At 52.6% G+C, this 25,072-nt stretch overlaps 2 protein-coding genes across 4 annotated transcripts; both read left to right on the forward strand.

The window, feature by feature from the left end:
* Positions 1-3,172: 3,172 nt before the first annotated feature.
* LOC121060165 (calcium/calmodulin-dependent protein kinase type IV-like) lies at positions 3,173-14,155 on the forward strand. 2 transcript variants are annotated; one of them, XM_040537697.1, is made up of 12 exons: positions 3,173-3,307; positions 3,751-3,878; positions 7,015-7,093; positions 7,343-7,405; positions 9,453-9,535; positions 9,651-9,723; positions 10,107-10,197; positions 10,349-10,423; positions 10,827-10,902; positions 11,017-11,143; positions 11,494-11,646; positions 11,839-14,155. In XM_040537697.1, the coding sequence occupies exons 2-12, from the start codon at positions 3,781-3,783 to the stop codon at positions 12,052-12,054; spliced, it is 1,134 nt and encodes a 377-aa protein (XP_040393631.1). In that variant the 5' UTR covers positions 3,173-3,307; positions 3,751-3,780; the 3' UTR covers positions 12,055-14,155. The 2 variants fall into 2 exon arrangements, with proteins under 2 accessions (XP_040393631.1, XP_040393630.1); XM_040537696.1 differs by lacking the exons at positions 3,173-3,307; positions 3,751-3,878 and having other exon boundaries at positions 5,644-7,093.
* A 1,290-nt stretch (positions 14,156-15,445) lies between these two features.
* Positions 15,446-24,968, forward strand: PWWP3A (PWWP domain containing 3A, DNA repair factor). Of its 2 annotated transcripts, none has more exons than XM_040537700.1 (14): positions 15,446-15,585; positions 16,006-16,101; positions 16,522-16,613; positions 16,961-17,031; positions 17,444-18,463; positions 18,738-18,860; positions 19,323-19,393; positions 19,946-20,022; positions 20,495-20,555; positions 21,062-21,137; positions 21,259-21,309; positions 21,695-22,125; positions 22,839-22,927; positions 23,160-24,968. In XM_040537700.1, exons 2-14 carry the CDS (start codon positions 16,045-16,047, stop codon positions 23,236-23,238), a joined length of 2,298 nt encoding a protein of 765 aa, XP_040393634.1. In that variant the 5' UTR covers positions 15,446-15,585; positions 16,006-16,044; the 3' UTR covers positions 23,239-24,968. The 2 variants fall into 2 exon arrangements, with proteins under 2 accessions (XP_040393634.1, XP_040393635.1); XM_040537701.1 differs by lacking the exon at positions 15,446-15,585 and adding an exon at positions 15,639-15,902.
* The last annotated feature ends 104 nt before the right edge of the window (positions 24,969-25,072 follow it).

The following is a 25,072-nucleotide window of genomic DNA, read 5'->3' on the forward strand; positions in this document are numbered from 1 at the left end:
CCCTGATGGATTTGGGGAAACTGAGGCACGGCGTGGGAGTTGCTCCTGAGGCCCTGGCACCCAAAGAGAGAGCAGGGCACGAGGGATGCGATGGGGTGGGGGGATGAGGATGTGGCCAGGCTGCCCGCAGCCTCCCTTCCCTGTCTCCGGGCACAGTTGGGGGGCCCCAGCCCGCTGCCCCCCAAAGCGCCGCGGTCCTGAGCTGCTGGTGATGGATGCGCCGCGTGCCCCCGGTGTGCTCCGATCTGCTCCGATCCCCGCCGCCCGCACCCGGCCTCTAACCACCAGCCTCTGCTACAGGCCTCGAGAGCCTCTAATGGGATGCTTAAAGCCGTCTTTTAGGTTTTTAATGAGCGGTTCCTGGCAGGAATGCTAAGCATCACTAGGTAGACGGGCCTGTGTCTCGCTGTCGGTGTGTTTCTGTGTCCTTGGCTGGCTTAAGTGAGCTCTGACCTCATTTGCTTGGTGCCGTTCAATTAACGAGGCGCGCGGCGCTGGGGAGGGGTGGGGGTGCCGGGGGGACGTTAACCGTATGTATTAATTTCCAGTTCATGTTCCAAACAATTGAGCATCGCCCGGCGGCGGGAGGAGGCGGCCGGCCGCTCTCGGGGGTGCCGCTGCCGTGCTGCCAGCGCTGGTTTCGTGCGGGGCTGCGGGGTCTGGGGCCGACCTCGGGGTCCCCTCTTCAGTCTTGACCCCATCCGGGGCCGGATCCATGCCCCAAGCAGCACCCTGGTCGATCCCCCTCCATCTTGCGGTTCATCTGAAATGCCGATGGCTGCGCAATTAGACAGAGATGATTTGGAAAAGGGCGAGGGAAGGAGAGAAATGTTTCCCAGGAAGTTAAAAAAAAAAAAAAAAAAAAAGTGGTTTCAGGCACCAAAATTTATGCTACTCTAAAATGGGTTTTATTCCAGCGTAATGAGAGAACAAAATAATTAATTCCTCTGCCGGAGACAAAAGGCTGGAGGCTCCCTCCAGCCCCGTCTCCCCGTGCTGTGAGGATGGGCTGGCTCCTGTGGCGCCTTGCCCAGTGCCAGGGCAGGATCCGGCCCGTTCCCACGGGCTTGGGCTGGGTTTGTGCCCCGGGGGGGCGTTGGGGCTGGGAATGGGGTGTGCGGAGAGCAGCCCCCGTAGCACTCATCTCCATCCCACTGCCCAGGCTGGATGCGGCCCCATGCTGCAGGGTCTCCATGGGGGATGCCCGGCCCCCAAGCCTGCTGGCAGTGGCCACTTGCCCGCACCCATCGCCCAAGTAGGGGGGACGCAAGGGATGGGGCGGGACAGGCAGGCTCGCAGCCCCCTCAATAACCGAGGTGTCAAGGGGTTTAAAAAGGGAAGGGGCTGCCCCCGGTCTCCAGACACAGCCCACTGCTCCTTTTGGGGCTGTGGATAAACAGGGGGATTGTGCTTGTTCTAGGTGAAGTGATAAATATTGATTATGCCAACCAGCCTCTTCCAGTCCACCCTTATCACCGCAACATAATAGAGCGCAGGCAGGACGGGGATAAATGGAGGCAGAGTCAATTTATTCACTTAGCAGGTCACTCCCTTTAAGAATATCCCTTTCAAACGAGAGTTGCAACCAGATTAGATCAAGCAGGGCCGAGCTTGCCTCCCTTAGATATGATAAAATATTCTAATAAATACTCAGGGAGCCCATTACAAGGAGAACATTTTGTGCCACGAGACCTCTGCGGCGGGTCCTTTCGTGGGGGCTCCCGGCCGAGCTGTGGTGGGGCTGAGCATCGTCCCCGGGGCTCTGCCGGCCCCAGGACGCTCTCCCTATTTCCTTATTTTATGGTAAAAGACAAAAACGTGCCGCTGGCACCGGGGGCTCGCTGAGGTGCCCCCCACTGCCCTGCGGTGAGTGCAGCCACTAACGAGGGGAGGGATTGGAGCGTGTCAGGGAAATCCCCACGCGTGCCGCTCGCATGTTCGGCAACGGGGCTGGTGTCACTGTCCCAGCGCGTGGCATGACCCGCGGCCATGCTCTCGGCCCAGGACTCATTTCCTTCCCTTGTACCTACAAGAGCGACCTCCTGCTCAGCTCCCTTCGGTGCGGGAGACACAAAGCCTGCGCCCTCCGGGGTGCCCGGCAGCGCGATGGCCCCGGCCGTGGGTCCTGACCCCATCCAGCCCCAGCCCCAATCCCACCCCAATCCTTTTCCTGTTCCCAGTTTACTCCCGGCCCCATCCCCTCCTATCGCTATCCCTTCCTATCCCCCTTCCCGTCCCCGATCCCACCCCAGTCCCACAACAACCCCACTCCCCCTCCCCAAATCCTGCCCCCAATCACCCCCAGCACCTCCCCATCCTCCTCCCACATCCCCCTTCCTATCCCCTTAATCCCAATCTCAATCCCAATCCCTTCCCGCCCCTATTTCCCCGTCTCTCCCCCTCCCCGTTCCCATCCGGTGGCCGACGGCGGCACCGTGCGGCCGCACCGGGCAGCGCCGCTCCGCCGGGACCGGGGCAGGATCGGGCCCCGGGAGCTGTGGGGCTCCCCGAGAGGGGCCGGACCGGCCCCGGCCCCGGCCCCAAACCGAGCCCCGGTCCCGCTGCGTGGCCCCGCTGCGCTCCGGGGCAGGCGGTGGGGCCGCATCCTGCCTCAGGGCGCCGGCTGCGCCCCCCGGGGACAGCACCGGGCACGGGGAGGGGGTCCCGCGGGGGGGGGGGAGGGGGTGGTCCCGCTGGTCCCACGGCAAGCACGGGGCTGGGTGGGGGCCACGGGTGATGGGGAGCGGCCGGAGCCCCCGGGGGGGGCCGCGGGGCTGGCGGTGCAGTGGCGGCGCCGTGCCGTGGGGTGGCACGGCCGAGCCGGGCGGGGATGCTGCCGGGGAGGGTCCCGGTGCGCCGCAGCCCCGCGATCCCACCTCCCTCTGCCCCCGCAGCCACGGCCCTGCCTGCGTCCCTGTGGTCCTGCATCCCCGGGACCCCATAATCCTGCATCCCCCTGGTCCTCTATCCTTGGGTACCAGCATCCCTGCATCCCTCCACATCCCTCCATCCCTCCATATCCCTGCATCCCTCCCTGCATCCCTCCATATCCCTCCATCCATCCATATCCCTGCATTTATCCCCGCATCCCTCCATCCCCGCATCCCAGGGCTCTAAAACCTTCCCCTACCCCCCCACCCCTCCCGGAGAGGAGCAGCAGGAGCAGCCAGCACCCAGGCGTGGGGGGGGGGGGGGGGCGCGCAGCCCCCGCACCCAGCACCCACCCTGCTCTCAGCCGCCCTGCGCCGGGGATGAGGGAGCGCCGAGGGGATCACGGCCCCGCTGCACAGCCACGCCGCAGCTAACGGTACGTGTCGGCCCCCGGGGGCGGCCCAAATATTAATTACGGGGCTGCGTGGGGTGTGGGGGGGGGAGTGTTGGTGTTTTGAGGGGGCTGCAGGAACCAGGGTGCAGATCAGGGTGCCTGTATGCAGGGCACAGCCTGGCCTGCGGGTGCAGGATCCGGCCTGCCGGGCTCCAAAAAGCAGAGACAGCCCCCGAAAGATGGGGATGGGGTGGTAAAAGGGGGATGCGGGGGCCTGGTGTGAGAAGCAATGGTGGTGGGGGCTGGTGTGTGGGGGGGGTATAATCCCGGAAGAGGCAGCTTACGTGCCTGGTGGGAAGGGGATTTGTGCCTATGACTCCGTCGCGCTCGATAATCCCAAGGAGCGCTCGCCGCTGGGCCATCTGCACGCGTGGGGGGCGCAGCAGGGGGGCCGCGGCGATGCTCGGGTCTTCTCTGCCAAGCAGCTGGTGGGAGATCGCCCCCCAGGCCCCACCATGCCCTCCTCCAAGACGGGCAGCGAGTACTGGATCGACGGCTCCCACCGCGAGACCACGCTGGAGGACTTCTACGTCGTGGGCCCCGAGCTGGGACGGTACCGGGGGGGTCGGGGGGGGGCAGGAATCCTCCTTGTGTGGGAGCGCATCCTGCTGGAGGACAGGGAGGCGTGGGTGCATGCAGGGGGGCTGTGGGATGGAGGGGGAACGGATGGATGGAGGGGGTATGGATGGAGGGGGACCCTGTCCTCGCACGTGAACTGGGGTTCAGGGTCCGTCGTGATGCTGCAGCGGTGATTTTGGGAGCGCTCGCTGAGGGCTTGCAGGCTGGGGCCTGGGTTCCCGTGCGCTGTGCGTCTCGTCCCCTGGGTGCAGAGTTTGTCTGGGGCCTCTCCTCTGACTTCGAGGTTTGGGGCTCCGATGAGCCTGGGACCGTGGCGTGTCCCTCCTGCGAAAACCAAATATCCCAAGCCCCAGGGAAGGGACGTGTCTGAGATAAATCCCTTATGGGGTTATTGCATGGATAACGCTCAGGTCTGGATCTGTCCCACCCGGGGCCAGAAAGCCCCGCAGAGGCTCCATGTGAAGCCACCTCGGTGAACGTGGGCGTTTTGGTGGAGGTTCCTTTGATTTATCCCTTAGAGGCCCTGATGTGGATCATCGGGCAGGCGACGCTCAGGCTTGGTGCCAGGGCTGGTTTGCCAGGTCCCGGGGGCGCTGTGTGCCATCTCCCGGTGCTGCCAGGAGAGGTGGTGCCATCCTCCCCTCCTGCTCGGGGTGCCCAGTGGCCACGGTGCAGCCTGGTGATGCCCAGACCCAGCTCCAGAGGGGTTTTCTCCACTGCAGGGGCGCTGGAAAAGCTCACAGCAGGTCAGGATCAGGCCAGGCTGGGATGCAAAGCACGAGTTGGCTGCAGGAGCAGGACGTTGCGTGGGTCTGGGCCACATCCTGCTCCCATCCACTGCCCCACACCGTGAGGGTGGTGGAAGAGAGTGGCAGCGCTGGTGCTGAGACGCCCTCCTGCTCTGGGAAGGGGCCGGGGACCCCAGGACATGGCCACGGACGCTGGCCCCGTTCTCTTCCCACCGACTCCTGCCCCTTGAACCACCCACATTTATCTTCCGGAGCAAAGGGCTGGCTCGTCACGGCGCTGCGGACCAGACCACGCGGCTGCCGAGCCGGGGAGCTGCTGCTCGTCAGACAGAGCCCGAGCTCCTCTGCTTCCCCGCTGCTTAAAGGGGGTCCGGCAGGGCTGGGTGGATGAGCCCCCAGCAGGAGGGAAAGCAACCGGGGGCAGCCAGCACCCACCCGAGAGCCCCTCGGGGTTTCTGTTGGCGGAGGAGCCTTTGAGGCTGAAAAGGAGCAGTTTTGATTAAAGCAGGTGTTGCAGGCTTCTCATTAACACCGGGGCTCAGCAGTGCTTAGCCTGCACAGCCGGACGTAGGGCGGGGGGGACAGAGGCTACCCCAAGCCCCCCGGCCCCTCCATCCGCCCACCGGGCAATTCAGCATCCAGCTCTAAACGCGCCAGCAGCGGGTGCAGGCTCCTGGCAAATCCCATTGTTTCAACATTTTCCAGTTCATCTGCAAAGCAAATACAATTATCTGCTGCCGCAGTCAGGGTTGATTGCGGGTGTTTACTCGAGGCCTGGAGCAGCAGCAGCCGGGCGGGCTGGGGGTGGCTGCAGCCATAATGGGGAGCGCAGGGGGTTCGCAGGCTGAGCTTTATCGGCGGAGCAAAGCCGAGCACCCCCCCGGCTCCTGGGCTTAAAACGATGCTGAGGGCAGCAGGAATTGGGCTGAAATCCCCCGTGCAGCCGGCGCAGGCTGAGCGGCGAGGGGGCGCGGGGTCTGGGGCGAAGGGAGCGGGGCTGGGGCTCGGGTGCTGAGCGGCTGGTGGTGAAATCGGGGCAGCAAACACATCCGTGGGGCAAGGGGCTGCTGTGCTGTGCAGGCACCCGGCGGGCTTGGAAGCCACAGGAGGGTTGTGTGGGGCTGGGGGGGTGCTTGCTGCGTTTTTCCCCGGGGGAAGGGCACTCGCGTTGCGGTCACAGCAGCGGTGCCGGTGCCTCGGGTTCAGCCCAAAGCCACCTGCCCGTCTCACAGAGCCGGAGGAGTGGGGGGGACATGATGCCACCCCCCCCCCCCCCAACTCGGAGCTGGAGCTGTTGCTTGTTTCCCAAGTGTTTTGTTTCCCCAAACAAAACATCGTAGGAAACATTGTGCAAAAGGAAGAAAAGCGCTTCGGAAGCGCCCAGGGGCTGGGGCTGCCCGGTTCGCCTCGCTCCGGGGGGTGCCGCAGGCTGAGCCCCCCCGTGCCCCCCGGTACCCAGCACCGCCGTTGTCATGGGGATGCGATTCCCGAGCTCGGCCCCAGGAGCTGCAAAATCCGCTCTCGTTTTTTGAGCAAATCGCTGGCTTTCCTGAGAGCCCCCAGGGAGCCCGGCGGCAGCAGCGGCGCGTGGAGTTACAGCGAAGGGTCGCTCGCGGCCAGGCCGCGGGGTCGTCGTGTTCCCGAGGGACGTTTTGGTGCAAAAAATATCTGGCTTTGGGGCTTCGACCTTTGCCGGCTTGGTGCTCGCTGTGGGCAGGCAGGGCCGGCGTGTGCCTCGAGCCAGAACGTGAACTTGGTCCCAGAAGGCGGCGAAGCCAAAGAGCAATAAAATGTGGTCGATTACTCGGGGGGTGAGAATTAATCTGCTCCGAGGAGCCAGGCATCAAAGATGAAATTGCAAACTAGCCCCGTAATGGCCTGAAGAAATGGGTTGATTTCACTGTCCAGTGGTTAGAAAACATTATTAACCAGATCTAAAAATTACGGGCAGCTGAGTGGCACAGCTGGGGACTGTGATGGGAACGATTTCTCCTTTGTAACTTGGAGCGGTTTCGCTTGGCGGGGAGGTTTTGTGGCCGTGCAGGCACCGTGGGGATGCGGCAGGGACGGGGGGGCCCCGCCAGCACCGCTGGGTCCCCGCCGAGGTTGTCCTTGTGGCTGCGAGCAGGGAAAGGGAAGCTCCTTCCTGCCCCAAAAGCCGCTTAAGGCTTTAAACCGCCTTTAGGATTCAGTTTTAATTAAAACGGCTTTACCGGGAAAGCTGGAATTGATGCGGGGGGGGAGCGAGCTCAGCTCCTGGTGCTGGCAAAGGACAGGATTTTGTGACATGGCTGGGGGACAAGTGGGACCCCCCAGTCCCTGCTGCACCCAGGCCGCCTCACGTGCCCTCTGCCCTACCAGGGGAGCCACCTCCGTGGTGTACAGCTGCGAGGAGAAGGGCACGGGCGCCCCGTATGCTGCCAAAATACTGAAGAAGACGGTGAGTGCCCGCGGGGACGCAGGGGTGACAGGGCTCTGATCCGCTCCAAAAGCACGCGGGGCACCGGGACGGGGATGGGCACGGGGACATCGGCTGCTGGGGCCCGGGGTTTGGGCTGGGAGCGTGGCAGGCTCCGTTTTTGGAGCGTTTTGGATGTGTTCCGCTGCTGCGGTGGGAATGGCCCCGGGGGGAGCCGCGCGGTGGCCCCGGCAGTGGAGGTGACATGCCTGTGCGGGCTCTGCTTTCCAGATCGACAAAAAGATCGTGAGGACGGAGATCGGGGTCCTGCTGCGCCTCTCGCACCCCAACATCGTGAGTACAGCGCCATGGCACAGCTCCCTGCCCGCAGGGGTCCCAGCCCTGGGTGCCGAGGGGAGGGTGGCGATGTCTTTGTCCTGCTGCGGTGCCAGATGAACCCACCACCCCACAACCCTGTGCCCAGGTCCCCTCCATGCCCCATGGCACCCCGCTCGGTGCCAATCTCCTCCTTTCCCTTTGAATTTTGAAGCCAGGGGTGCACACAGGGCTCACCTTGGCCCTGGCGGCGCCTTTGAGCTTCCCAGCTCCGCCGTCGAGGGGCAGCCCCCCCGCCCCCCTCCCCGCTGACCTGAGATTTCCATTTGGTAGGCAATTTCCATCGAGGAGATCAAATGAATACCAAAGCGAATCGCCCGCCTGTAATGAATCCTGCAAGGGGAGATAAAAGGCGAGGACGGGGCCGCGGCTCCGGGCTCTGCGCCCTGGCGCGGCCGGCCGCGTGTCTCCGGCACGGCGCTGGGGGGATAACGGCGGCTGGCCCGGCGCAATTCGCAACGCCCGGCAGCAGAGCTAATTCCCCAAGGTGTCAGCAGGGCCGGGGGTGTTGTGTAGCCCCCCTGTCATCGCGGGGGCTCCCGGGCTCCTCACCAGCTCCCTCCTCCTTGTTCGCAGCGGCTTAGTTCCACTGCCAAATTGCAGAAGCATCTTGGAGATGAGCAGCGTTAAAAAAATAACGTGGCAATCCACCTGGCAGCCTACCCTCGCTGTGCTGGCGCTGCAGAGGTGTGGTTCCCACAGGATGGAGGCCCCCCAGGTGGATTTTTGTGGCTGGGGGGGCCAGGAAATGGCACCGAGCCGAGAGGGTCTGGTGGTTCCAGCTCATGCCCTTTGGCACGGCTGCGTCCCACCCTGCTCCTCGGAGCAAGAACTCCTCACTTCTCCCCATCTGATGGAGAAAAGCCAGTGGGGAGCCCTGCCTGCCATCACTCCAAACCCTGCTGTGAGAGGGGGAGCCAAGGGAAGCCAAAAACATCCCAAAAATTGGTCTGAGGGGCGCAAATTCCTGCCTGGCCCTTGCTGGGTTTTGGTGGGGTTCTGCTCGCTCGCAGGTTCAAGTGATTTTGGAGGGAGAGCTGCTGCACGCCCTTATTTACAGCGGTGCCTTCCACCCGTGTGCTATCGTTCAGCACCAACCTCAACAGCAGATGATAATAGGATTGTAAACTTTTGAAGTTAATAGGAAAATTATAGTGCTTCTGTGTATTATTATAATGCAATAAGCTGCCACATAGTGTCTCTCGCCCTGCAGGGTATCATGGCTCGTCACCCAGCCTGTGAAGGTAATGATTAAAGCCCCATGAAATTCACAGTGTCACAAAAGTCTTAAGAAGCATGAAATTCTCTGTTTTCCATTAAAAATAAAATAAAATTGCATTTTTGACGTATTTTTTAAGAGAGACCTGTTAATTCCAGATTTGCTGCACTGGCACAAAGCACTTGGGCAGGCATTGCGTGGTATCTGCAACTAAAATCGGAAGAAAAAGGCAGTTTCTTTCATGCTTCTTCAGCCGCAGAACCATCCCAGGGCCTCTTCCCCCGTGCCCGCATGGGGCTGGGCCCCGGTGCTGCTCCCAGGGCTGGATTTGGCCCCAGGGCCCCGGAGGTGCCAGCGCGGTGCTGGCACGGCTGCGAAATCAAAGAGCTCTCGTGGGCTCCGGCGAGCTCCTCTTCCAGTTAATGAGCTTGAAGACATAAAGAGGATAAACGCAAGGCATGCCAGCCTCTCCTCATTCCCAGCCCCGTCTTTAATGCTTGATTAAGTGAGCGAGGCTCTTCCAAACAGTTTAACCAAAAAAAAAAAAAAAAAATCGAGTTCAAACAAATAAAAAGGGAAGGAGGGAAATGTGCTGGCTGCAGACCTGTTCCAGCACCAATAAACCTGTTACAGCCCCACAGTCTGCTCTGCACACAGCGAATCTCTGCCGTCTGTGGCTCCGGAAGGATTTCACCCGATGTGGGAGCAAACGGGGTTTTTGGGGCCTGCTGACGGCGCCCCCCGAGTGGGGCGGCCGCCGCTGAGACCCGCGGTCGTGCCTTGCAGATCAAGCTGAAGGAGATCTTCGAGACGCCCTCCGAGATCGCGCTGGTGCTGGAGCTGGTGACGGGAGGAGAGCTCTTTGACAGGTAGGGCACCCGTGAACCTCGGCCCCCATGGAGGATGAGGATGGAGCGGGGCCGAAGCACGTCCCCGCGGGCTGGGGGGGCGAGGGCGCATGGTGACCTCTCCGTGTGCCCACAGGATCGTGGAGAGGGGCTTCTACAGCGAGCGGGATGCGGCGCACGTGGTCAAGCAGATCCTGGAGGCCGTGTCGGTAACGTCCCCGTGTCCCCCCCGTGCCAGCCGGACCCCCCCCCCCCCGCCCCAGGCCTGAGGAGGGGGCGAGGAAGGGAGGCTGCAGCGGGGGCGTCGCAGGAAGGTCACCGCCGCGCCACGGCAGGGGTCGGCTGGAAATGGGGTTTCCATGGCAACGGAGGGTTTAAAAATGGAAACTTGGCAAGGAAAATGTCCTTCCTCTGCCCCGCTGAAGCGCCTGGCAGACGTTTTGGCAGGACGAAGGGGGGGGGGTCCCAAAGACAGTGTTGGTGTCGTGCGGGGCTGTGCCCCTGTACCGGGTCCTGCGAGCCCCGGACACCTCCCCAAGGTCCATCTGCCCCCTCCCCTTCCTTTCTGCATCCCTGCTTTCTCTCTCCGTAGTATTTGCATGAAAACGGAGTCGTCCACCGTGACCTGAAGCCAGAGAACCTGCTCTACGCAGACCTTTCCCCCGACGCTCCCCTGAAAATCGGTGGGTTTGCCGGGCAGCCACTGCTGGTGCTGCAGCCCAAGGCGTTCCCGGCCTGGTGGCACCCCCCAGCACGGCCCGGGGGCCTTGGGAGCCATTTGCTGGCACCAGAGGGGTTCCTGGCAGTGCCTCTCCCCTCCGTGTGTCCCCCCAGGTGACTTTGGGCTCTCCAAGATCGTGGATGAACAGGACACCATGAAAACCGTCTGCGGGACGCCGGGGTACTGCGGTGAGCAGCGGGGACGCGGTGGCAAAGAACAGGGAAGCTCTTGGGGGCTCCTGCCCTGCAGTCGTGCTCACCCTCTGCCTTGCAAAGAGCCCAAAATTGGGGATTGCAAGGGCAGAGCCAGGTGACAGCAGAGTCCTGCTGGCCGTGGGTCACCGGCCCCGCTGTGAGCTGCGCGGCTCTGCTCCGGTCGCCAGTCATTGTTATCGGTCTTGTGCATGGTCCTGCTGCGTCGCCAGCAAATCGCTTTTTCCATTAGCCTCCAATTTAATTCCTGGACAGCAGTTTTCCTCAGCAGGGTTTCAGGAGCTTCGTATGCTGGAGACGGGGGGGACCCGAGGATGCTGCGCCCTGCCTGAGGCTGCACAGAGCGCGGTGCAGTTTTGACCCCAAACTCTGCTTTCAGCCCCTGAAATCCTCCACGGCTGCCCGTACGGCCCAGAAGTGGATATGTGGTCCGTGGGTGTCATCACATACATCCTGTGAGTAGCCCCGCGGGTGGGCGAGCACCCGACGCCCCTCGCCCCCCTACCCTCTGTGTGCGGGTGGCCGGCACGGGCTGGGGCCAGCGGGGTTCTTCGGCCTCCCGCTCCCAGGCTCTGCGGGTTTGAGCCCTTCTTCGACCCGCGGGGGGACCAGTACATGTACAGCCGCATCCTCACCTGCGACTACGAGTTCGTGTCCCCGTGGTGGGACGAGGTTTCCCTCAACGCCAAGGACCTGGTGAGTGACCCGGCGCTGGCGTTCGGCGCCGCGCAGCAGGGCTCAGGGCTGCCAGACGTGAAGCCTTCGGATCAATCCTTCGTTTGTAAAAATAACAAAACCACGAGTTCGCCAAACAGAACAGCAGCGTCTTAAATGCTTTCTGTCTCTGGACATGATTCAGAAAAACTCCTACCCCCACGTGTCCGTGCTCCTTGCAAATGAGAAGCCTTTGGAGCCAGGGCCTCTCAGTGCCAAATCCCATCAAGGAGGCGAGAAAGCTCTAAGCAGCTTTAGAAACATTACACGGGGTGGCAGGTGCAGGGCCACTGACAAATGACGCTTTTTTGTGTGCCTGAAATTGGCTGCAGGTTAGAAAATTGATCGTCTTGGACCCCCAGAAGAGACTGACCGTCTACCAAGCTCTGGAGCACCCCTGGGTCACTGGGAAGGCCGCTAAATTTGCTCACATGGATAGCACGCAGAAGAAACTGCAGGAGTTTAACGCCAGGAGGAAACTGAAGGTAACACGAAAAAGCCCCGTTAAGCTCCAGGATGTCTCCTGCTCTCCTCCGAACCTTGTGGCCACCGAGGGTGGGCTGCTGCCACTGGGGTTTGGGAATCCCATGGCAAATAAATGCTCGGTACACTGCTGGCTCGGGGGAGCAAATGGCATACCTGTACCCCTCTAACAATTGCTGTGCCTTTGCCAACAGGCTGCCATGAAAGCCGTGGTGGCTTCCAGCCGCTTGGGCAACCACGGGCACCACGACTGCTCCAGGAGCGGGCGCAGCCGGGGTGGCCCACGAGGCACGCACCTGCCCCAGGGGCCAGGGAGCGCCGTCCCTGAGGCCACCGCTGCGGCCGAGGACCTCGAGGCTTTTCCTGCCGTGCCCAAGGTCCCCGTGAACGGCGCCAGCTGCAGGAGCTAACGCTGCTCGGCGCCGCGGCCGGCTCACATCCTCGAGCAATACCCCAGGGACTCTCGGAGGCGGCCACGGGCAGAGGCAGGGGCGGAGGAAGCCGCAGCGGGACGGGAGCACCCCGAGCGAGACGCGGCGTGCTGTAGGTGTGCGTGGTCTGTGGTGTGAAGCATCCTTCTGTCGTGTCCTGTTGCCAGTGCAGTTGTAGCCGGTCGCTGTGAGTGTGAGTGTCTGTACGGACCTGCGAAAACAAGGCTGGTGACTCGGTCTTCCAACAACTTACAGTTTTGGCCGCTGTGGCTTTAAAAAAAGTGCCCAAGTGGCTTAAAAAATGAGGAGCAAACAGCAGAAAAAGGATTTCTTTCACCTTCCCTACAAAGGCAGTCAGTTATCTTAACAACAAAGTTTTCTACGTTTCTGTAAATAGTCCTTAAGGGTGCATTACTTAGGAGAGAAGGTGAATTTAGCTGATTTCTGACAATCTACATTCCACCTACAACCGCTGCTACAAGACCCAGCCGTGGGTTTGCTGCTGTATTCCACCAGGGTTGTCGATGCCTTTGAACCCAGCTGTTAGAACCTATCCAGAGAAAGTGTTTGCCAGTTGTTCCTTCATTATCCCTAGACAGTAGGTGACCTCAGTTTAATTTGTGCTTTTGTTACCCTCCGGTTTCATTTGTTCCGATGTTCAGTCTCGGTGTGGCTACTTGAGAGTAGTAGGACTATTACTGACCAGGAATGCTGGCTTCATTTGCATTCCAGGTTGCAATTTACACGAGTTTTAATGAAGAACAATGCAACTATTTCTACAGAGCATTGTAGGACTTTGTAACATGTAACGGTGCTGTTGTTTCTTGACTGATGACAATGAGTTTATACACGTTTGTTTGTTTTTAAAACTAATGAAATCGGTTGACAAACTTCTTGAAAAGAAAATTTCTAGGCAATCATTTGCCAAGCCACATGATAATACCCATTTGTGGATTTTAATACAGAGCAAGTAACGAGAAAGGAAAAGCCATATCACACGTGCTAGACTAAAGAAAGCCTGTCGGTTGGTGCCAGGCTCAGCTGCTGTAATCCAGCATGGGGCTTGCTGACCCAAGGCACTGCAAGCGGTGTCAGTCGTGGTCATTTTTGGTCATGTACATGTAACAGCGTGTTCCAGGCAAAAAAAAATCTCACCTGGGAGAGAATGAATTCATACACGAAGTTCATTTTTCCAGGATGGGGATGTACAATTCGTTAGCTGATAAAGAAGGGACTGCGAACAAAATGCAACTTTGCTTAAGCTGAAAGCTGCAATCAGAGACACTCAGCTCAGTCCAGAGAGGGCTGGTCAGCAGATCGAGACCTGTAAGCAGAGAGGCAGGAAGGCAAAGGTGACACGGTGACTTTCATACCTAGTTACAGCACAAGTAGAAATCATAAAGACAACATGTAAGGGCTGATCCATATCTTATGATGCTCATTTATGTTTTAGGGTGCTTGTAAAGCTGAATAGAGGAGAGATTGGATGTTCACGAGTTTTTATTTAATTGGAAAAATATTAGGTGAAGACCAGAAATGTGCTCCTTTTACTGTCCTTCATACCTTAAACAGGGAAGCAGGTGGATAGCATAGCATCGCTTTGGAGAAAGCAAAGGCTAATGGTGTGGGAGAATGGCGTAAGCAAGGGGAAAATTATTCCTGTTGCTCTGCGTTTTGTGGGAGGAGCAGTTGTTTTCTTTCTTCCTCCCTCTATTTTTAATGTAGAGGCTGCATCTTACAGCGCGCTGAGCTCTGGTCTTCCTTCTACAGGTATGTTTAGGGTGACTCTCTCCTGCAAACTCCATTTACAATAATGGAGCCAGAACTCCAAGTATGCCATTTACTAAACCAGGTATTAAAAGACTATTTTATACGCTTGGACATGAAATACCTATTTAAACATCTTGCAGGACCAGGCCCGAGTGCTCAGCACACCCACAGCCTGTGAAGCAGGGACCAATGCTGGAAAATGCTAAGCGACATTGCACTGCCTTCAGACTACTCCTGATCTTGCAGAATCATAAGATATCAATTAGATAACAACAAGTAATGTGTCTTCTGTGATAGGAGACATCCGATGGAAAATTGTAAGCAAAAAAAGGAGTTTGTCTCTCATGTTATGTCAACAAAGTATTATTCCACAAATATCAGTACTTAAAGGTAGGAAAAATGTATACTCCTGGGAACAAATCTAATAGGACATGCCATTTTGGTCTGTATGCTGTTTTCAGAATGTGTTTTAATAACTTACTTCTTCAGTATAGTGGTTACATTTTCAATATTGCAGGTATTTATAAAGAAGCATAGACAGAGCTAATAAAATATCAAACATCAGAACGTGTACTCTGTTTTTACTGTTAGCATCAGAGGGCTAAAAATCGACAGGGCTAAGTAACGGCTCGATAAAAGCCTTTTTCTTTTTTGTCCTGAGTTCTGAACCCATTTTCATATGACAATCTCTTTCCAGGCTGTATAACTTAATGCTCTGTGTACCTGTCGATTTATCCGGGCTTTCGGCATTTTCTATTGTCTGAGCACCGCAGACCGAAAGATCTTTTTAGCGCGTTTTGCCTCCTAGCATAAACAGGAAGACCTTTCGAGCAGCGTTTCTGTTGCACGCAGCCAGCCAGACGCGCGCAGTAGTTTAACCCACGGAAATTACAACCCCCTCGTTAGGCCAAATTAGAAAGAGCCCCTCCGAGCGGCAGCGCTGTGCTGGGCGCTGGCCTGCGGAGCCTCTGCCGCATTCCCCACGTACTGCAGCTCGGGCTGCCGCTGCACCGCAGGGCAGGCCGCCAGCACGCTACGCGGGCTCTGCTGACAACCGGGGGAGGACGGGGAGGGGGCACGTCAGGAGCCCCGGGGGGCTGCGGGCAGCTCGAAGCCGACGAGTCAGTAAGGCTAACGCCTTGGAGCCGCGGCTCCGGGGCACTCGGGCACCGAAGCCTGGGGGTCGGAGCGCGTTGGAGCCAGGCGCCGAGGCTGTGCTGAGGGAGGAGCGCCGCCCGCCCTCGCCTTGGCGTGACCCCTCGCCGTTCCGTCCCTTGGCGAGGGACCGGGGCCCAAGCTGTGCTCTGCCGCCGCCATGCTCGGGGCAGGCCCGGAGGCGAGGCCCCCCTGCGCCCCCCCCCCCGGGCCCGGTGTCCCGGCCCCAGCCCCCCCTGCGGCCCCAGGGCCTCCCCTGAGGCCTGGGCCTGGGCCTAGGCCCCCTCCCGTTGCCATGGTAACGCGCTCTCCCCAGCGCCCCCACGACGCCACCGCCTCAGTGAACGGCCGGTTGGGCGCTGTGCTGGGGGGCGGGGCGCGCCCCGCGTCTTCCAATAGGAGAAGGGGAGGGCGGGGCAAGCAGAGAATAAGGCACTCTGATTGGTTGAGGAGCGGAGGCCGGAGCCGTGTTTTGGCGGCTGGAAGGCGGAGTGCTGAGGGGCGGGGGGAGGCGCTGCGGGTTGGTCGGGGCGTTGCCAGGGGGATGGCGGCGCATGCGCAGAGCGGCGCGGCGCGGGCGGCCTGGTAAGGGGGAGGCGGCGGCGGTGGCAGGCGGCTGGGGGGGGACCCGGACTGGGGCTGCCGTGGGGCTGAGGCGGGGGTCGCTGGGGGGAGCTGGAGGTTGCCGGGGGGGGGCTTCTCGGCCCCTCACGGCCCCTCCTGCGGGACAGGGCGGGGGCTGCTCCCTCCCCTCCTGCCCCCCCCTCTCTAGCGCGGGGGCCCCAGGGCCTGTCCCGGGCCCGTCGGTGGGAGCCGGAGCCGGGAGGGGCTCGGCCGGGGCCTGCCCGGGGCCTGTCCGGTGTTAGCGCCTCACCCGGCTCGTGGGGGTCCTCGGGAAGTTGGCACGAGACCTGTGACCCCGAAGTTAAAGCGACGCCTGGTCGTGTTCTAGGGAAGTCCTGCGTTTCGTTAAAAGTTTGAGAAACTCTTTTTCTTTTCCTTCAGAGCGCTCCGGGGTTTTCCTTTCCTACATGAAACGTGGTCATGGCAGACCCGGAGTATGTGCTTTGCAAGTGGAGGAAGCGTTTGTGGCCAGCGAAGGTAAAGTGGATGGACAGATAAGGAAAGGTTTTGTGGATTTAGCCTAGAAATGGTGGGACGGTAACAGAAAATGTGCGCTTCTGAGCAGCTGCTAATCTGCTGCTGCTTTGTATGTGAATTGAGACAAAGGTGCCAGTTGTGCTGATATAGCTACCCAGTTAGCGCTAATAGCTTAAGTGAACTACCCAAATGGTAGACATAGTTGTAGGTAGTTGTCTGGAAGCAATTGCTCCAAGTAAACACGTATGTATGTTCTTAAAAAAAAAGAAAAGCATTAACCTGTAGAGAAGTTGATATTGCAGCCAGGTGCCATGCCAAGTCAGTCTGTTCTGTGCTGTTTGTACTGAAAATATCTTGAAGTCCGACCTGTCCTACAGACGCGGTTCAGAATTTTTAATGTGTTTTTCTCTTTTAATGTAGGTTTTGTGCAAAAGTGGAGATGCTGGAAAATCATCCATCGCTAATGCAGAGGAGGCTTCTCTGGAAGTCGAAATACTTGGCTTAAAAGAAAAGTAAAGTATCTTTGTTACTGTTTTGTGTTTGCGCTCTGACTTTGTAAGAAAAAAAGTAATCCCGTTATGTGACGATGTGTGGAATGAGTCATTGACTCACAGAACGATTAGGTGACTAACCCGCTGCTGCTTAGATAGCTGGCTATGTGCTTGTCTCATGGAACATCTATAAACAACACGCTGTTAGCTCAAGGATTCTTTAGATTTTTTTTTTTTTAAATTTCTCCTAAAATGTTATGGGGCTGTGGGAGGAAACAGTACAAGTTTATTGCCAGATGAGGGTGTTGCCATGCTGTTAGTAATGGTTAATGTCCTGACAGTTTCAACCAACTTTGTTGCGTTTTCAGGGTTAGTGTGAACTCTGCAGATGCAGTTCCACTGAATGAGGAACGTATAGAAGATATTGCCTCTAACTTAGGTGAGGATATCTCAAAACACTTTCTGCCTTGTACTGTCTGAATATAAAATACACGCACAACTTCAGGCTGGTGGATGGTCGTTACATACTTGTGTTTCCTGAGGTGGTTTTTTGCGTTTCTTTTCCCCTCTCTCCATTCAATCCATAAAGCTTGACAACGGGCCAAATGTTATCAAGGCTAATTTGACTCTTCCATTGTGTTGCACATCGGAAGAAATAGTCAAAAAACTTGTATTTGCATCAATTTAAAAAAACAAAAAAAGCTATTGGCAACTTGCGCTCTGTGTGTGTCTTATACTTTACCTCAAAAATCATGGATGACATAAGTCGTAGACAAAAGAAACTGTAAATACATTTTAAAAGTATCGTATACAAAGAAAGGTTATTGTATGTATTGCATGTTCTCCGACAGGTGAAAAGACAGATGCTAGTGAAGTTGTGGATGAACTGAAATATCGATGTGCTCTTAGAACTGCTCTGGATTTTTTGAGTGACAATGCAGCAGCCAGACAAGTGCCACAGTTTAGAGAGGGAGTGAGTCCTCTATTATCTGAGGCGAATAATAGGGGATCTCTCTCATCTACCCCCTTACGTAGCTGTCGGTCACTCTGTCACCTTAAAGAAAAGTTGGAGCCTGAGACTCCCAAGAAGAAAACAGAGAGAAAAAATAGCCCCAACCTGAAGACTGATATAAGAAAACAAAACCAGAAATGTTCTCTCCTTTTGGAGAAGAGGGCTAAAGCAAATGAAAATGGAACAAAGCCTTCAAAACATAGTGCTGGGGACTTGTATAATACATCAAACTCAAATGGTCAAAATTGCACAATGCCAGAATCACAATCACTATCGAGACAGAAAAGAGCCAAATCCAGTTTGTCAACAAAGTCCCAAACAGAAAATAAACTTGTGCTTAAGCCGAAGGAGGAAAAAAGTAAACAAGGACAAAGAAGACCAGGTGCAGGATCACCTGTGCGACTTCCAAATAACCTCCCCAAAGTTCAAGCACAGCCTCTTGCTGAGGACACTTCTCTGTCTGTGACCTGTAAGTCTTACACAGTGGCAAATGTCAGAAGCAGGACAAACAGTAGGTGTCAACCTAAAAGGGTGTTACTGGATTTATCTTGTAAAAGTGCCTCTGACTTGGAGAAGAACATCAGAAATGAGAGCAAAAATCTAGTAAAGCAATTGGGTGGGGGAAAAAAAACAGCGAGTTCGAAGCAACTGAAAGAACAAGAGACCAGTGTACCCGTGTCCTCGTACAGAAAAAGGAAATGCAGAAATGGCCCTGAGCCTTCATCCAGGCCTTCTCACCGTGGAAAGCTTTCTGATGGTTTTCTCTCCCAGCCTGAAGAGGAGGAAAGCAAGGATACTCCACGTGTGCCTGCGAGTAAAGTACAGGAGTTTCAGCTGTCTGACTTCAACGAAGATGAAGGTGGGTATGTTGCTTAGGGCAGGGAAAACTTCATTCCTTTTGATTCTTGAGCACTGTTTTTCATCTTTTTGAGAATGTCATAGTGTTTTGAGGGGGGAGGTGTGCTGAAGTTTGGGTTTCTGTTAGGCAGTCTCCTGAACTCTTGTTAGAGGGCAACGTGAATCACTGTGGTTTTCTACATTTGTGTATTTCACCTGGTCTGAAAGTGATCGCAACAAACATAGCTGATCGCTGTGCTGTGTTTCTGAATGCTGGTGTTTGTTGCTGTTGGCAGGACTGGAATCTTCTGACCTGCCTTCAGAGATCTCTTTCACAGAGAATCTCTCTCACCTCTCAGCTCTGGTAGATGAAGACGAGGAGGAGGATGAAGAACTCCCTAGTATTCTATCTCATCAAGGTGAGGCATGAGTTTGTCTACTTGAACCTTAATCGCTCAGGATTGGTGTGCCTTCTTGGAGTGTGTGCAATTCTGCCTTGCTGACCACGTTATGGCAATTCCTGTTAATGAAACCTAATGTTTTCAGAAAATGAATCCAAATTTGTTCAGGCTTGGATTAAAATGCCTTTCTTGGGTGCCCCAGAAAGGCTTTCAGGAACAGAATAAATTGCAACACATTGTGAAACTGGGTCTGAAACTTCAAAGTTCTTATATTCAGAACTGCCTGTGCTGTGTTTGGGCTGGGATTAGGTGTTGAGGGCGTGCGGGTGAGGGGTTGCCACTTTGGTTGAAATCTGTAAAAACACAGAAGCAGAACTCGTTGAATATCTACTGCATGAAAGGAGGCTAACAAGGTGGGGTGAGTTAACTGTCTTGTCTGTGTTTCTTTTTAAGAAAATAAACTGTATTTTCTCATCGTAGAGCCACAATTGATTGAGGAAGGGATTTTGGTCTGGTGCAAATGGCAAAGGCATCCTTATTGGCCAGCAGTGGTAAGTAAGAACAGCTTGCTGCTTTATCCAAGAGTGATTATTGCCGGGGGTCTGACGAGGAGCAACTTACCGAACTTGATTTTCTCTTGCTCCTTCTTGACTGGTGTGGAGTTGGAAATATTAAAGATCTTTTCTAGAGGTGTTCCTAACTTCTAATGTGCTTGTTTTCTAAATCAGAAACTGAAGCAAAACCAAGGATAATAACAAAAGTAAACTTATGGATGATAAAAGCACATCAAAAAAATGAGATGTGGCCAGTTCACGTCTTTATATTTGTGCAGAGGTTTCCTACTTAGCTTTTGTATCCCGTATCATCAATTAGTGTGGTTGTACCCTACTCTCAAAAAAAAAAAAAGTGAAAAAGGGATGGGTCCTTGCACACTAACAAAAATGCTCCATTTGGTTACTTTGCTATTCTTGCCACTTTATTTTCCGTATTTATGTACGGTTGCTCTAAGTGTGGGGTGAGTTCAGTAACACTGATGAAAATGTTCATGCTTCGTAAGGGTATTAGAGCTCTAGGATGCTAATGAAACTTTATCCTTTTAACAGGTGAGAAAAGTGAAGCGGAAACACAGAAAGGCAAATGTGCTGTTCATAGAAGGGAATGTAAATGACAAGAAAAAAGGGTAACTATGCATTCTGATCGGGTGCTGAACTCTGGGTTTCTGTTAGGCAGTCTCCTGAACTCTTCTCCTGTTACAGGGCAATTACAATCTGTTAGTTCTAACCTTGATCTCAAAGGGAGTGACCAAGTAAGGTGAGGATTTGCAGGTGTGGGTACTTGTTTTACCGTGCTGTCAGTTGAGGCATGCTAACAGTTGGCAATTATGTGAGGAATAAAAAGCATAAAAGGCTGAGGACCTAGCTATTGTTTTTTCATGTCAGGGGTAAGCTTCCTGCAGACATCAGTCTGCCTTTGCATTTGCTTTAAAATTTAAAAATTCCTCAGTTTCAGCTTGTTATAAAATCGAGAACTAGTAAAGCCTATTTACTGAATTCCTTATGAAACCTAGTTTTGGGGAAGGTGTAGAATCACAATGAAAAAACAGCTGCGCAACCTAATTGCCTCTCTTCCCTGTCTTTCTTTTTCTCATCAAGCTTCTCAGTATCTCTTAAGAGTCTGAAGCACTTTGATTGTGAAGAAAAGCAGGACCTCATTGTAAGTGTTGCCAGTAACATGCAATTACAAATGTATACAAACATTGGAAAAAGTGTTTTAATGCAATGTATAGCTTACCCTGCCAGAGGAGTGTTGCAGCTGACCGGTCTGTTTGCTCACTGTTCTCTGAGAGATGCTCACCTACTAAACAGAACAATTAAATATAATTTGTACTGCACAAAATGGAGAAGAATATGGGAATGGGATCCTCCTGATGCATTTCTCCTCCTTGATGAGGCCAAGGATGCTGCTAAGAACACGTGCATGTGGAAGGCGGCCAGTTGCTTAGGACTCTAACTGTATTTTCACTTGTGGGTTTTCTACATACAACAAAGCCATTCTCATGGTGCGTAACGGTAATTACAGAAATCAAATTCAAGAGAATGCAGGAAACTGCAAGCATTTTTTGACATGTTACTGTTAGCCGTTTTTGCTTACTGGTCCTAGACCTAAAAGCTTCATAAGGCTATTCTTTTTTTGAACTGGAGATGGCCATTGTTTTACAGGACCAAGCCAAAGAAGAACATCGCCAAGAAATTGAGTGGTGTATTCAATTGATCTCTGATTATCGAATTAGAGTAGGTAAGGATATGAGTTGATGTCATCCATTCTGATGTAGATCACTGAAAAAATGATAATGCTAAGGCTGTCAGTTTTGTTTTATAGGCTTAACTGATCAATAACCCTGTTTTGGGCTCTTTAGGTTGTCATTCTTTTACGGGATCCTTCTTGGAATATTTTGCTGATGATATCAGTAAGTGAATTCATGACAAGATTCTTCTGTATTCCTCTTCTAACAGAAGTTTAGCTCTAATGTTTACTAATGTGTGTTGTTAAGCATCAAACCTGGTAGGGTTTGATAAAATTATTACGTGCCAATATGCTATAAGACTTTCAGTCCTACAACAAAAGTTAAATATCAGTTGTTAAAAACAGTTGAGTTAGTTATTTCAGATTGTAGCAAGTTTGTTTCAGAGCTCATGTCAGGTTCAGTTCCTTTTTTTTTTCCTTCCTTGGTAGGGGAGAAAGGAAAAGAAAACTACCAAAAAAACCTTATTTTGTATAAGAAAGTATGTATACAAGAAAGCTGCTTATTTTATATAAATGAGTGTGAATGATTGTGGCTTTTTCTTTTTCAGGCTATCCAGTTAGAAAGCAGTGTTATCAAGGTTTAGTCCAAATGACATTTCCAAACATAGCAGAAGAAAATCTCGAAGAGTCTTTATCAGAAACTTCACCTCAGAAGCCTTCTAAGAAACTTCTTCCTGACAGAACAAGGGCCGCCAGAGATAAAGCAAATAAAAAGATAGTGGAGTTTATAGTGAAGACTAAGGGGGCAGAAGAGCATCTCTTGGCTATTTTGAAAAGCAGAAAACAGTCTCGGTGGATGAAGGAATTCCTGAATTCAAGTCAGTATGTGACCTGCATTGAAACTTATTTAGAGGATGAAGAACAACTGGACCTAGTAGTAAACTACCTGAAGGAAGTATATCATGAAATAGACACCGAAAATCTCCGTCAAATAAATGGAGATAGAATAAAATTTATTTCGGATGTTCTTTTGCCTGAAGTAAGTAAACATTAAACACTGAGTAAAGTTGATGTTTAAATAACGTGAGTTTTGTGACTTGAGTTTACTGACTATTGACAAATGTGCTTATATGTTGGAGAAAATTAGTAAGTAAGGCCCAGTGTTCACTGCACGTGTCCTGTTGGTACCTACTGTGTTGTGGGTGAGATACGGACCAGGTAATTCCAAATGCTGATTTTAAGCCACTAGTGCAGAATGTGGAAGCTTTACATGTTACAATGTTTTTAACAGCAAATGATTGCCTTTTGGTATATTTTGATTTATTTCCCTAACTCTACAGAGTTTCTTTTTTCCTTTTGGCAAGTTAGCTGGGCTTTTCCTGGTGGTAGGATTGCTGGCAGGAAGGATTATTTTGCTTTCAGTTATAGTTTTAGATACTTATTGTTTTAGTTGGGAACTTTCCTGGGAAAGATACTAGTAAGAATATCTCTCTTCCGTAGAAACAAAATTGCTGTTAACAATGTCTTATTTTGGTTACAGAAATAATCTCCTCAGCCTGCTAAAGGACAAGTTTGTATTATTTAACAGGTTTGGGTACACAATGAGCAGTTCCACCCAAGTTTCCAAAGTGATTAGGGAAATCTTATTCCAAAAACGTGCTCATCTACTGAGACGGTTTCAAATCAGTGGTTGTAATTTTGTAATTTAGTTTTTGTTTTGCCAGCATAAATGAGCTAAATATTTTTTTATAGGCCATAATTTATGCGATTTCTGCTGTGGACGACATAGACTACAAAAAAGCAGAAGAGAAATACATAAAAGGACCATCTGTGAGCAAAAGGTATCTTCTTAGCATTTTCTGAGTTTTCCACATAAACAGTAAACTAATAAGGAAAAGTGTGAATAATAAAGAGTTCAATAGCCTCCCTTCTGTAAGGCAAGCTTTCTTGTTTAAATAATAAAGTGATTAAACATGGGAAACATTCTTACAGAGTTACTGTAACTAAAAGCTGCAAAATTTTTAATACACTAAGATTGTTTTTGCAGCAGAACTTTAATGTATTTCTTTTCAGGGAGAGAGAGAAATTTGATGAAGAAATTCTGGAAAGAAAGAAGTTGAAGACCGAATTGGAATCTGCAGACAGCCTATAAAAAGGGTGGTACAAACTTTCACGTGTTGCACTGGCACTGTATATATTGGAGAAGTGATTATTTGTATTAAAATCATTCTTGCTTTTTAAAGTCTGTGTAGATATCTTTAAAATGTGATCGTTACAATGCTGCATTACTGTCGGATGTGGTTGTATCTTCAGTCCTTGCTGCCGCCTCTGTGTACTGGAGCTGTGAGCTGCTTCCCTTTGTCCCGCCGTGTTGAACTGCCTGCAAGAGGTGATGCAAACTGCAGTAATCCTGCAGGTGTGCTGCCAATCTGTCCTCATCCAGCCAGTGCACTTAACGTGGGATTTACAGGAACACAGCAAGTGTTTTGGAGAGCTGCTCGATGCAGCTGTTTAAGTCTTGTGTGAATTACTGACCAAATTTCTGACAAAGGAAGGGCTATTGTCCTCAGAAAAATATGTACTGATAATTTATGTAGCCTTGTATTATTGTCTGGTGACTTTGCTGCTACCTGAATATGCACAGGTTTTCTGCCCAGAAGTGTTTTGGACAGTTTTTTTTTGTCTTAAAGGTGTGGGAAATAAAATTGGTACCTACTCGTGCAATCCAATTCACAATGGCTTTGTTCCTGTTGATAGAACGACTGCAACATTCAGCAGAAAAGGAATCTAGTGTTTGTTTGAAAAGAAAAAGCCTTTGCTTTTCCATTTTTTAAAAGTGAATCTATTTTGAATGCTATTTTAAAAATGTTTGATTGTCAGTGATTTTTCAGGAACACTTTTAACTGTTTTTATCTGATTTAAATATCAAGTTTAATCAGGCGTTGTTACCTCCCTCAGCTTTTGCTGAAATTCTGACAGACCTTTAGCATAATTGATAACTATTTAGTGATGGAAGCTCAGTGATCATTATTTTTGTGTATTACAGTCAAAGGGTGATATAGTTGTCCAGTAAAAAAAAAAAAACAACAGGGGAATTTAAATGTGAAATTGGATAGTGATATATATTCTGGCCACAGTAATTATCTGAATATATTTTAATTACTTTGAATTACATGGTACTCTGAGACTGAATATGCACTTGCAATCCTTGTGTTTGCATAGCAAAGTGACATTTGCAAGTACTGAAATCATGTAATAAATACTGAGATGGGCTTTATTTCAGTTTTCATTAGAACGTGTGATAGGGGGTAATGCATCTTTTGTACATGTGATAGCCCAAAGCAGTTACAGAATTAACTCTAGAGGTGAGTGATACCTGCGAGCAGAGTTGTGTCATCTACAGCTGCTTCAGGCTGCGTGAGCTTCTTCCCCGGGGAAAAAAAAAAATGCTGCAGCAAATACCCGTCCTGCAGGCACTGTTTGTTGGGGGTTCAAAGAAATCAAACTGGCCTCAGGCTCCTTCTTCTTCATAACATCCCCAAAGTACTGTTAAGATCCTTTTTCAAACCGCTGCACGGAAATAAACTTCTGCCCCCCTTGCCTTTACCTAAATCTTCACTTTTCATAACATCCATCTCAATCTTAGCTGGATGTTTAAAATGAGAACTCGTCTGTGTCAAATCAAATTGCATTCTTCTGAAGGACAGCTAGGAGTGTCCATAGAGTTTAAGCACTTTAAAATGTTTACATCTTTAAGAACACTTAACATCTTGGCATTGCTTATACTACTTTAACTATTCATAGATGGAGACCAAATTCACTCTTGCAATGTACAGTATTATGTGGTCTTAATTAACAGTGGTGGAATAAAGAAGTGAATCCTCATTAGTTTCATATTACTCTTGCTTGCATGTGTTCATTTATTTCAGACTGATTTTAAGCTGGGGTGGGAAGTGCGCGCAGGCTTCTCCCTGAAACTACGTGGT

This window comes from Cygnus olor, chromosome 26 (genome assembly GCF_009769625.2).
Source record: "Cygnus olor isolate bCygOlo1 chromosome 26, bCygOlo1.pri.v2, whole genome shotgun sequence".
In the NCBI taxonomy this organism is placed as follows: domain Eukaryota; kingdom Metazoa; phylum Chordata; class Aves; order Anseriformes; family Anatidae; genus Cygnus; species Cygnus olor.